Genomic DNA, 13703 nt, shown 5'->3' with positions numbered 1-13703 from the left:
TGGACTGGAGATAAACCAACAGTGAAGTTTAGTTCATTCACTCGTATTAAATAGTGAACATCTACTGCGACCTTGAATTTTGACCTATTATATATAGTATTGATCTCAAAATTAATATGGGTCATCTACTAGTCATGACCAACTAGCATACCAAGTATGAAGTTCCTGGGTGCAACCATTCTAAATTGAGCGAAAATGAAGTGTGACGTACAGACTGACAGACGGACTGATCACAAAATCAATAGGGGTCATCTATTAGTCATGACCAACTTGTATACCAAGTATAAAGTTCCTGGATGCAAGCATTCTTAAGTTACTGAGAGGTAACTGTTTCTTCATCTCAAGGTCATGGTGACCTTGACCTTTGACCTACTAATCTCAAAATCAATAGGGTTCATTTACAAGTCATGGCCAACTAGCATACCAAGTATGAAGATCCTGGGTACAAGCGTTCTTTTGTTATTGAGCAGAAACCATTTATAAGCTTACGGTCACTGCCAACATACTACCTGAATGAACAACTAGTATACCAAGTTTGAAGTTTCTGGACCCAAAGGATCTTCAGTTATTAGCAGAAACTGGTTTTTTCACCTCAAGTTTACCGCGACATTGACCTTTGACCTGATCACAAAATCAATAGGTTCAAAAGCATTCTATAGTTACTGAGCAGAAACAAAACAAGTTGAGACGTCCTAGCAAAGTTAATGTAAATGTTGTCAGAGAATTTTATTTTTATAGAATATCGCTGCTTTAGAATGAATCTTGACTAAGACCTAGGATAGTGCATAACATACTAAAAACCAAGCAAACCTGGTAGCACACACTATTTCAAGCACCGAAAGTACATTGACTAAGACTTATGCATAATTTTGTATATGATTTATGTTTCTTCACAGTTTTAGGTTTAACATATTGTAAATGGCTGCTGGTTGAAGTGATACGCTTTAAATAGTTTTGTTACATCGGTAATATTTTCTGTAACAAATTTGTCAACAAACATTTTGGACAGACCTAGTCAAGTATATCGGTCCTTTAAAGAGGGGTCAGAAACATTAGAAGAAAACTATACAGCGAATCATCAGTTTATTAGAATATGTACATGTATACAAAACGAACACAATGACACAGCTATGTGTATCTGTCGTGTCTGTTTGGCAGTTTTCGGCGGTCCTTCTGTGCATTCCGTTTGTGTTTCTTGGACAGATACTGATCCAACTTGCCAGTTTTCTGCAGATCTCGATACCTCTCGGCCAACTCCAGCTTCTTGCGATCACCTGGAAAATCAAAACAAAAGGTGAATATATTATGCTAGGAAGTACCCTATTTTAGGTAGATGAGAGCATGGCTAGGATGTCCTACCTTGAAGGCTTTCTAAGAAAGTACATGTTCTTGGCCACATGCCATACCTATCTTATTAAAGTACAGAGTCTTGCTCCATGTCCTACCTTTCTTCAAGAAGTTTGCTTATTGCTTTTTACCTTTTTTAAGCAGTTATGAGGTACTACATGTCCTACCTATCTAAAAGAAGTACAGGGTCTTCCTCACATTCCCTCCCATTCTTAATAAGTACAGGATCTTGCTCACATGTCCTAGTTTTAAGCTTTACTGGCCAAAGGCCAGAATAAATTGTGTGATGGCCAGTGTCCATTGTCCGTGCATCCGTATACAACTTATTGAGAGTGTGTTAAAGTCTTCAGTTTGATTGTATCTAAATCAAATGCGTACAGAACTAAAATATTGATGTGACTTGTGTTCCTTTCAAAAACCAGATAGCTAATGCATGACTGGATTATGGCCCTTGATATTGATATAATTGAGCTTGTGAACACAATTGAGTCTTCAATAATGTTTATTTACTTGTTTTTTTGAGTAAAATATAAATGACAAAATTCACAATTGCTCATTATATGTTACAAGACTAACTGTGGTGCCCATGAACTAAGGCAAAATGTTTAAAGTGAGGTATCAGTAAAGAAAATGATCAAACAAGCCATGTCACTTGAGCATAGGCCCTTGTGGGCATCTTCTTACAAGAAAGTTAGCTCATTGTTTCCTACCATCATAATGAAATATATGGTATTGTGTGTTTTAACTTTCTTTAAGAAGAATAGGGTTTAAGTTATATGTCTGGCCTTTATTAAGTTTGTCCTATATCTTGTGCAAATGCCTTACCATTATTCAGAAAGTATCAGTAGTTTGAAATCGTGCTCAAATGCCCTACATTTTCTTCGATACATGAAGTCTTAAATGTTGCTCACATGTCCTATTGTTATTTCTGTATGGGTTCACATGTCCTACCTTTCTTAAAATAAGTATTGATTCTTTCTAAAATGGCCTAACTATCTTATGGAAGTACAGGTCTTGCTCACAACTCCTACCTTTAGTAAGGAAATACAAGGTCTCCTACACATGTCCTGCCATAATTTAGAAAATACGGGTCATGCTCTCATGTCTCTGTCTTAAGAATGGTGTCTTTCTCACATGACCTTACTTTTGTCTGTATGGGTCTTGTTCAAATAACCTACCTTACTTAAAGAGTATGGTGACTACTTCACATGTCCTACCTTTCTTGTGGAAGCATGATGTCTTTCTTACTCTTCACATCATTCTTAAGAATGATGTCTCTCTCATATTCCCTACCCTTTTTAGGGAAGTATGATGTCTTTCTCACCTCCCCAAAGTATGGATTTATAAATGTAGATTTAATAATGACTCTCATGCCCATTTTGTATATTCACTTTTTGAACCAAAATAATTTCTATTTTGTATATTCATTTTTTCAGCCAAAAGAATTTCAATAATTTCTACTGTGACATACTTGCCTTATGAAGTACTTTACATAGTACATGTACCTTCCTTAAGGGCTATGGGGTCTTGGAGGAATATTCTACCTTTCTTAAAGACGTTGTATGTCTTATTAGAGTCCTATCTTTCTGGAAGTAAAAGTTTTACTTTCATTGTTTCCTACCTTTCTTAAGGAAGTAGGGGGTTTTGCCCTCCTTCACCAGCTCCTTTTCTTTGCTCTTCCAGGACTTTTCTAAGTCAGCCTGCTTCTTCTCTCGCTCCTCCTTCTGTTCACTTTGGGTCTGAATACATTATACAACAAGTCATAATCTACTGTATTCATAAAGGAAACATTTTAACTAGTGATGTTCCGATGATCGATTATAATCAAAAATCGATTGGTTGGGCCTGAAATCGACGACAATCGATTGTATTTGGTTATAATCGATCATAGAAAAAAAAATGAAAAAAAAATATAAGTAGGTGTTCAGATGTTCTTTAACAAAATGGCTGATGAAAGCCACAATGAGCAAGTAAAAATGAACTATTTTTTATATAACACTTATTAAATAACTTTAATCATAGACATAACGTATATGCATATAATGATTAAGAGTTTAATAATGTGCATGAATCAAACTTCACTTAAGGTTTTATCTAGTATTTAAAAAAAACGATTGTACTATCGATAATCAGTTACTTGAGTGGAACCGATTTTCGATAGTAAAATTGAAACCGATTCCCAACACTAATTTTAACCATATGATTTTTCCAGTTCCCTTATATCGATGATGTTTATTATCTTTAGGTCCTCAATGCTGAATGGTAATATTGACAGAAAAAGCTGTTTGTAATCAATCTGACAGAATGTTCCAAACATTTTCTGAGAAACAATTTGTAATTGAACACTTAAACACTTGTATGATATAAACTTATATAAATTTTGATACATGCAGACTTTCATTGTGTTTGAAGGCGTACAGAAAGACATGGTGTATACTTCATTTCGTTGTCTTACATACATTAACATGTAGTTAACCTGACAGTCACAGACATACATGCATATAGCATTACCATTTTATTTAATAGCTTGCTGAGGTCTTCTTTCTTCTTTTCATTGGTCGTTTTTTGCAGCTTCTTTTGAACCAACTGAAAAAGATCAAAATACATACGACATGTAGTAGTATTTTAACCGAACAGACAGCGGTAACACAAATAAGAAGAGAAATGTTGTGCGTGTTTTTGCTGTTCAGGTGCTTACCGATATTTAAATCGCTGTCAAAACTTCCCATTTCAAAAATTACAAAACTTTAAAATATGCCATGTATTTATTCAGCAATGTACTACCTTGGTCTTGGCTGAAAGCCAAATCTGTTTTTGTTTTGCACATTAATTTAAAAGAGTCATTCAGAACATACATGTATAGCACTATAGTGCTGAACTGATAACATGATCATAATAATTAATATACATATAACTAAAGAATGCTGACAGTCAATGAAATTGCACCACTCATAAAACAAGACAAGTATTCTTCATGGTTTGTTTATTCTTCATGGTTTGTTTTTAATTCCCATCTTTTGTCTATAAACCAAAGAACAAACATTTTTTGAATGAATAACAATACTAAAACTTCTATCATAAAATTGAAGTTCATGACAGCCTTAAAATAAACATGAAAGTCGCAAATGTGAGTAAGTATATACAAATACTTTAAATTTTCACTCCAATATGACATTTAGTAGAAAGGAGTACCTGTTTCTCCCTGGCTTTCACATCCGACAGGAAGGAGAAGTTGCGCTGAAAGTGCTCATCCTTAAACTCCCCTGACAGATCATCAAACCGAGGGTCTCGACGAACCTGGCCACATTGAAAACAAATAGAGAGCATGCATCCTTTACCTTATGTAGTTAAACTGATACAGAGCACATTCTAATAAAATATATGTATCTTGTACAATTATATTTAATGAACAAGGAATAGTGCAAGCTCTGACTTAAATGCTTGAAGAATCAGCTAAATAATCAACTCTTAAATGATATGAATTATTACCCTTTTAGGGAGACAAAACAACTAGTAAACTCATTTTATATTTTTTAGATAGCTTTATGTATGAGCAAACCTTTTCTTTTGGCACATCATGATGGCGAAGCAATGGTACCTTCCTCTTTGCAGAAATCTCCATTGGTCTGTTTTGAAACAAAAACAACTACATTGATAATTTAAATATATTAATTAAAGCTAAAAGACGTCATAGATTTATTTAAATATCTGATACAATTAATATCTTAAAGTAAGAGTTCAAATAAGCTCAAAATATTTCTTGTAAAAGAAAGAACCATCACAATCATGTACAATGTGTGTTGCTCCATCTTGGTCGCTCGAAAAAGGTCAACATGTTTACAATAAATACTGATAAGCTGTGGTGGTAAAAGAAGCACAAGCCCCACTTGCATTGGTAATGCTTTCCATGATTGCTCAAAATCTGGATTTTATGTAGAATATTTTTAAGTGAAGCATGCTGCTTCTTTGCCCAAAAGTCTATTTTTTAATGTGTCAACTAAATGCAAATTCCAGCAGTTCCTGTAAAATTCTTAATAATTAGTTCCTCAAAGTTAAATACAATCTGCCCTTTTCGCACTTTAATAGCACTGTGCCCTTTTTCTCCATCACCCATTTAAAAGTCTAGCTAAAACTCAAAAAAGTTGGTCTGATACCACACAGTGACACTATGTTCAATACACATAGGCCTTTACAAGAGGTATCTTTTTTCATTTAGAAATATTTACCTGTTTTTGTTATCCCTTTTGAAAACTTTCCTCTTGTTCTCAAACTTGTCTCCAAACATGATTTTGTTGAATCTGCAACATACGTGTAAAAACACTATATGCATAAGGCCAAGTAAAACTATGCAAATACATGTTTCAAGTGCTTGTACACTTTCCTACCATAGATATTTTCTACAACACATCATGACAGACTATCTAAGTGAAATTCCTAAAATCTGACATATTTTTATACAAGAGGCAATGCAGAACATCACATAATAGCCGAATGTTTCATTTTGAGAATGGCGTTTTTTCAATAGTATGAATGGATAGTGGGCAGTAATTAATAAAATTTTGCTTTTCACTACCATTATTGTATTGTTTGGCCAAGTGACCTAGTTTTTAGCTTAGTGGCATAATTTTTTACCAGAGATGACCCATATTCATAATTGTTGAAGACAACATGCATACAAGTATTGTGAAGAAGCTTCCTAACAATTACATATAAAGGATTGAATGTACATGACAGCCTTCTTTCTCTCTAAGGTTTGACCTAGTGAACTACTTTTTGACCTCAGTTTACAGTTAAAAATAATTGTTCATGTGGACATGCAGACAAGTATTCTGACAATTGGATAAAAAAAATCAATTTATAAAGCGGATGTTTTTGCTTCTAAGATTTGATCTAGTGGCCTAGTGACCTAGTTTTTTTTTTACCTGAGATGACAAATATTCATATCTATTTAAGACAACATACAAACTTGTATTCAGACCGAGTTTTATAACAATTGAATAAAAACTATTGGAATTAGGACATGGAATAAACATTGATGCAGAATTGTAAACAACATAAACCTGCCCGCCTTATCGAAGCAAGCCCGAATTTTTATAACACATCATTTTCCATTGAAAAATCTGGCTAAAAAGCACTTACGCCTTGAGTCCTAGTTTCTCTTTAATTTTGATGAGGTCTTCCAGGGGCATTTCTGAAAGCTCTGAAATTTAAATAAAAAATATATCACTGTTTAAATAATAAGAAACTTCAAGGATACAGTTGGTAGCTAAATACAACTGATCCAGGATCTGTAGATAAAAGACTTATAAATCTTTTAAGCCAACTTTCAATTGTTTTAGCATGTTTGTTTGGAGGGTGTTTAAAACGTTAAGTGTAATGTTTAACTAGAACTCCGTGAGTCGGATGTGTCGCCTGACAAATTATTTACTGTCGACATTATAGCTGTTAGATTGGCATTTTATTCATTTATAGACAATGATGTTGCCATTTAACTTTCAAGTGTAGGTGGCATTTGAACTGAAGGTAACAACGTTAAGCCAGGAGCAAGCAATTGGTTATATAAGCAAAAATGAGCACAATAAATACTGAAGTCAATGACATTGAGAAATAATTTGAAGATAATGGATTAATACGTTTTCAGGTGTGAAATGAGCATCTCTGTCTTTCTTCTGTCTAAACTGCTATCCAGACCGGTTTATGATGGCTGAAGTAAGACTCCAATTCACCAACAGACAAAATTTAAGCTTGAAAATTAACAAAGGTCAATAACTCTAAACATATAGATGCAAGAGTTACGGTTTTTGTGCACTGCACTTTTCCTCAATCAGATATACCTACGGAATAAGTTTCAGGTTGATACCTTGTATAGATAGTTTACGAGATATGCCACGGACAAAACCTAAGCATGAAAATTAACAAAGGGCAATAACTCTAAAAATATGGCAGCAAGAGTTACGGTTCTTGTGCACTGCACTTGCCCTCAATGAGATCTATCTAGCTATGAATTTTCAAGTTGATACCTCTTATATTCTTCAAGATATGCCCCGGACAAAACTTTAAGCATGAAAATTAACAAAGGGCAATAACTCTAAACATATAGATGCAAGAGTTACGGTTTTGTGCACTGCACTTTCCCTCAATCAGATATACCTACGGAATAAGTTTCAGGTTGATACCCCCTATAGTTTACGAGATATGCCACGGACAAAACCTAAGCAAGAAATTTACAAAGGGCAATAACTCTAAAAATATGGCAGCAAGAGTAACGGTTCTTGTGCACTGCACTTGCCCTCAATGAGATCTATCTAGCTATGAAGTTTCAAGTTGATACCTCTTATATTCTTCAAGATATGCCCCGAACAAAACTTTAAGCATGAAAATTAACAAAGGGCAATAACTTTAAAACTAAGTAAGCAAGAGTTACTCTTATTGTACACTGCACGTGCACTGCACTTGCCCTCTATGAGATCTATCTACATATAAAGTTTCAAGTTGATAACTCTTATATTCTACAAGATATGCCCCGGACAAAAATTTAAGCATGAAAAATAACAAAGGGCAATAACTCTAAAAATATGGAAGCAAGAGTAACAGTTCTTGTGCAGTGCACTTGCCCTCAATTAGATCTATTTACATATGAAATTTCAAGTTGATACCACTAATAGTTTAGGAGATATACCCCGGACAAGCGAAAATGGGACCAGGACGCCGCCGCCGCCGCCAAAAGTAACCCCTATTATATGTCGTCTTTTCAGGCGACACAAAAACTATTCTATTTCTAAAAGCCTTTTTGTTTTCATGAAAAAAGTTGGCATTAACTTTGAAACCATGCAAGATTTTTATTTGAATATTTATACACTTTATACATAATATGGCATGTGTTTTTTAAAAAATAATGTGTATACGGGTAGTCCCATTACAAGCCCTTTTATATAATGAAATCCAGCTAAAATACCTGAGTAAGCGCTTTGATTTGACTCACTATTAAATGCTTACCTTTTTTGATAGCAGCCTGAAAAGACAAAACAAGAACAATCTAGAGACTTTTTGTAAGAACAATGTTGACGATGGTATGACAGAGTCCTCAATCTGCTCACTTAGGGGCTGAATTTCAATCCCAATTTACATAAACAAGGTACACTTTAGTCCCCATTAACACAGGGTTGTCAATTAGTTTCAGTTGTACCGTCTCTAATTGCAATGTAACCAACCAGCAATTACTTATTGTGCATAAAATTCACTTATTTTTTTTTTTCAAATTTGAACCAGCCCATAATTGTCATTTGAACTGTTTCAGCCAGCAGCCAGGTTTTATTGAGAACACTGATGACAGTAAAAATTTCCCCTCAGGATAAACACCTATGATTTTGTCTAATGCGTAATAAGATTTATGTATTTTAAAAAAGGATGAATTGTTTTGATAAAAAGTTATACAAAAATAATTATTGATTTAGTCTAAAAATCTTCTTAGGGCCCCTTTCACCAAAAGTTAAATGAGGAGCACGGACATTATGAATATAGAAAATAATGACGCCAACATTATATTGAGAAACGAAGAGTTGACAAAGGCCTGACTAACCAGTTGCTTATCCTCTGGTTGCTCATCTGCAGGTGCAGATTCTGAATCTGAATTTTCTTCCTCACCCTCAACTGATGAAGAACCACTTTCTTCATTGGATGATTCCGGAAGCATGTGCAAGTCTTTATTTTCACCAGGTTCTTTCCTTTTTGACTTTTTATTGCCATGTAAGGTTTCTGTGCCTCTCTGTTTTTTAGGTGAATGTGATACTCCCTGTTGTTTGACAGGTGAAAACTTTCTCTTCACACTACTACTAGGCATATGATTCAGACCATCAGAGCTTAAATCTGAACTGTCACTGTCTGTTCCACTTTGCTCTTCCATTGTCCTGAAATTCAGAGAGGCTATAGTGCAGTCTCAAGTGTTGACTTTGACTTTAAACAGCATATATATAATAAGCTATTTATCATTCAGTGTACAGATAATAATGCTTTAGTAGTTATAACAGTAACACTGAACAAGATGCAATATAGACAAAGTCCTAAAAAAGCATCCTATTACAATATCCTTTATATATATCATGTCAGACAAAAAAAAACGTACATTTTTGTAAAAAAAATCTCTTACTTCGTCCTTTTTTATTCAAATTAATCGAGAACCTTGTATTAAGCATATTTGAATATATGTAAAAAATGTACAATAAAAAAATATTTGTAAATAATAAATGATTTCTTAGTGGTTTTTACTTCTCCAAAATTGGATTTCACATTGATTTCCGTACATTTTTCAAAACATTTAAATAACCCTTTAATTTTTAAATCAATTTTAAATATAAACCCTTGATGAAGCACATTCAAATAAATGTATACAGTACAAAAAAATATTTGTTAAAAATACAGTCAAAACTAATTATGTCAAAGTTGTCAGGACCTAGGAAAATACTTGAGATAACGAACATTCAACATATCCGAAATACAAAAAAATAGCTCTTAACCAAACACATTGGAGTTTATATCATGCCGGACATTTACATCCACAATTTAATCATGACATAAGGTAGAAATGTGTTTTCTGAATCTCTCTTTTAAATTTATCACAGTATCCTTGATAAGACCCACTGTTTTCGATATCCATTCATCCTTTTTGGTAAATTAAAACAAGAGATGTTTGTCAAACATCATGCCCCCCCCCCCCCCCCCCCCCCCTGAGCGCCATGTTGTCAGGATTATTTGGTCAATTGAATGAAATATGCATGGACCGAAATAAAAGCTGATTTGACATTGCATGCCTTTGAGGCAGTTTTAAAACTACGACCATTCAAAATCCATAGGGGTCATCAACTGCTCAACCTAGGTGTCAAGTTTGAAGGTCATGGGTGCAGGCATTGTTATCACACAGACAAGCTCTTTGCGTTCAAGGTCACCATGACCTTTGACCCGACGACCCCTAAGTCAAAAGGGGTCATTAACAGGTCAGGCCCAACCCCAAGTCAAGATTGAGGGTCATGGGTGCAGGCATTGTAGAGTTATCACTCAAAGAGCAGTTTCTCATTCAAGGTCACTGTGACCTTAACCTGAGAACTCGTAAAATCAATAGGGGTCATCTACTGGTCAGGCCCAGCCTCCATGTCAAGTTTGATGATCAAAGGTCTAGTCATTGTTCAATTATGACTCAGACAAGCTTTAAAATCCTTTTACCATTAAAGGTCACTGTGACCTTGACCTTTGACCCGATTACCCCTGAAATCGATAGGGGTCATCTACTAGTCAGGCCCAACCTACATGTTAAGTTTGATGACAATAGGTCCACGGATTGTTGAGTTATCACTCGGACAAGCTTTTGTAACATGCACCGTCAAACAAACAAACACCAGATAGCCGAACTTTCTGGCGTAATGAAACAAACACCAACAGATCCCTTCAGGGAAAAGCATGCTCGACCCTGAAGGGGTCCACTGGTCTTTATATACACTAACTTCTCTATTCTTACAGATCCCGGGCTTTGCTAATTTGCATATTACCAAGTTAACATACGTACTACGAACATACTTCCGTTTTATACGGAATATTATGATCGCACAATGCCACATCCGCCTACAGCGGACCGTTACACTTTGATCTGCCAACAGACCGACCGACTAGTCCAAATAATTGTAAGTTGACGGATTTTTTTTAGATTTTTGATATGGCAAATCCTTCATGTACAAATTGTTTAGTATCAAAAGTGTGTGGTTGTTCCGATCAGGATTCCGGGTTAAAGCATATAGCGTCTATAAAATATCATAAAAACAAGAAATATTACCAGATAACGTTATTTTATATTAGTTCCGTACACAAAAAAAATAAATATCCAACTTATAATTATGAGTTTGACGGCTTTTCTTCATTTCATTCTGTCAAAACATAACGATATATACATGAAGGGCACCTGCAAGGCTTTAGGGCACAGTTTTAAATCGCTCGGAACATTTCGGCCATGGCCGAGTTGTAGTCCACCTAAATGGCCGTCAACCAGTCTTTTGACGATTTTTAGACTATGGCAGACTGGTGACACAGGGATACACATGAAATGTCAAAATAATAAAAAAGTATCCCTGATCGCTCATTATTGTAGCTAGGCCGAGTTGTTACGATTGTATAACGAGGTCTATCTCGAAGCTTTGTCGGAGGAGGCCGAGCTATTACGATTGTATCGAGTCCTTCCCCTTCGCATAATTGTTGTCTGTGTCAGTCAACTTTCGTTTTATTGGAAAGGTAAACAACTTGTCTTAATGCATTAAATGCTTGTTTATTGCAAAATAACATTTCACTTACATGGTAAAGTATGAATATAACTCTTTATGATCAATTTCAACCATAAAATACTTCACTTAAAACAATTTCAATATTTTTAAAACACCCCCGTTTTTTGCACATTCCCGTTTAGACGTTAGGGATTGGAAGAATCCCGTATAACACGTCTATTATTTTAGACTAACCGACTGACATGTGCAAAGCAATATACCACTCTTCGTCGAAGGGGGGGCATAACAATTGTCTTAATTGCGGTACATCTTGTTTTGGAGTAGGAGTGCATCTTTAAGAACTAATATCATTTTCATCCGAACTTTTGTCCTGTCCGAAATAAATTTCTTCAACACATAAAAATATTACAATGCAAAGGTACTTAAGTAAACAATTGAGAAAAACAGGAATTCGTGAATCAAAATCTTAGCTTTTACCTAAAATATCAAAGCGCTTTGCTTTTTTTGCCGAAAAATTAATTCAGATATTTATGACGCGAAAACAGGTGACGTTAACCGAAATATTTACCCGTTGTGAAAATCGCCAAAAAGAAAGTAAAAGTCGGCACAGAGATGTAATCATTGCACTATAATTAACTTAAGCAGCTTTACTAATATAACCTTTACCGTTTTGGAAAAATAAAATATCAAATAATACATTGTTAAAAAAGGTAAGTATATTTGCTTTCTAATTCTTTATATCTATGGTTTAATCGCCAACGCATTAAATCCCCGTAAGTCTGTGGTATACACGTAATTTAAACCGAACAGCATGGATCACTTGTTCTGTTGAGAGGAGGCCCGGATTGTTTTTAGTCTAACAAAGTTTTCAAAATATGTTTGCAACAAACAAAGTGAAGCGTAAATACACAAACAAACGACTAGACGACGGGTAAAGTCGAGTGATAAACATAAAGTTTGGAAATATGGACCATATATGTATACATGCAATCACAGTTACATCATGTACAGAAAGGCCATATTTGACAAAAAAAATACGTGAAATGTGTATAATATGAACGTGTTCATTTATAAACATCTAAAGTAATCCTGAAGGGAAAAGTGCTTCCGATGTAGGGCTCGTATACACGACCGCTGGGACACTAGCACGGCGCTCTAACTAACTGAGCTAACTGAATGGTTGGTTCTTACCCCCCACCCCCAGACACACACACACACACTACTCTCCCAGCCAGCACCTTTAACATTTAAGTCCGAAGGAGTCACTCATGCCGTTTACCGCTGCCACCATTAAAGTAAACCGTGGAGGAAAAATGCGCCCGATGTGGGGATCGAACCAACGACCGCCGGAACAGTAGCAATGCGCTCTAACCAAGAATTTGTACTTTTTCTTAAATATCCACCATTTTGTTTGCAAGTGAACATTTCTCGCCTAAATTTGTATCAAACCTTATTACGCCCCCTGATTAATGTTATACTTGATTTGAAAATATCGTGATGGATTAGGGTGCACTTATCATTCAATGCTTTAAAACCTTGAAATGCTAAGTTCATTTGCAAATACAGACGTAATATTGTGGAAGGAGAGAGAAAGAGTTGCTGCTACACAAAACCGCTGCGCACATTGTTGCAATGCAATAGCGTAAACTCGGTTTTAACTTGAGAGTAACTTTAGACCAACAGGACTCGTGTTTAAAATTTGTATTATTAGTTAAGTTTTAGCCAAACGTTATGAAATATGCATCTGCACGTCATAATATGGTTCTGTTATTAACATTTAATTGTTAGGATATATAACGAAAACTACAGGGGCAAGCCAGAAGAAATTCACGAATATACAAGTTTAAAGGCAGAAGTCTTATCTAGACCTAACATACACTACACGAGAGAACACAACGTACAAAACAACACAGACGTACCACAAAGTGACAAACGCATCAAAATGTCTTCATAGATCAATGTTGAGGTTAGCGCCCTGCAACCGTAGCAAAAATGGAGCTCACTTGGGTGAGTAGGGGGAGTGGGCTAAACTAGTTAATGAGTATTTTTAAAATCTCCCACTTGTAACGTTTTATTTCGGTTCAGGGTAAACTG

General features: G+C 35.2%; 1 protein-coding gene across 2 annotated transcripts; it reads right to left on the bottom strand.

Moving 5' to 3' along the window:
* Positions 1-1066: 1066 nt before the first annotated feature.
* On the bottom strand, positions 1067-12184 carry LOC128209198 (ribosomal RNA processing protein 36 homolog). 2 transcript variants are annotated; one of them, XM_052913126.1, is made up of 10 exons: positions 12087-12184; positions 8927-9254; positions 8344-8359; positions 6487-6547; positions 5574-5645; positions 4907-4973; positions 4540-4644; positions 3859-3933; positions 2969-3086; positions 1067-1274 (listed from the first exon to the last, which is right to left on the bottom strand). In XM_052913126.1, the coding sequence occupies exons 2-10, from the start codon at positions 9248-9250 to the stop codon at positions 1129-1131; spliced, it is 984 nt and encodes a 327-aa protein (XP_052769086.1). In that variant the 5' UTR covers positions 9251-9254; positions 12087-12184; the 3' UTR covers positions 1067-1128. The 2 variants fall into 2 exon arrangements, with proteins under 2 accessions (XP_052769086.1, XP_052769087.1); XM_052913127.1 differs by lacking the exon at positions 12087-12184 and having other exon boundaries at positions 6487-6549; positions 8345-8359; positions 8927-9228.
* Positions 12185-13703: the final 1519 nt, after the last annotated feature.

This window comes from Mya arenaria, chromosome 11 (genome assembly GCF_026914265.1).
Source record: "Mya arenaria isolate MELC-2E11 chromosome 11, ASM2691426v1".
NCBI lineage: Eukaryota > Metazoa > Mollusca > Bivalvia > Myida > Myidae > Mya > Mya arenaria.
The sequence above is the reverse complement of the archived record's forward strand: the minus strand, read 5'-3'. Positions and strand labels throughout refer to the sequence as shown.

Coding starts and splice junctions, on each gene's coding strand:
- LOC128209198 (XM_052913126.1), bottom strand. CDS start 9,250: ATGGAAGAGCAAAGTGGAACAGACAGTGACAGTTCAGATTTAAGCTCT. Junction 3,087..3,858: donor GCAAGCTATTAAATAAAATG/GTAATGCTATAT, acceptor TAATGTATTCAG/ACCCAAAGTGAACAGAAGGA. Junction 1,275..2,968: donor CCCCTACTTCCTTAAGAAAG/GTAGGAAACAAT, acceptor TTGATTTTCCAG/GTGATCGCAAGAAGCTGGAG.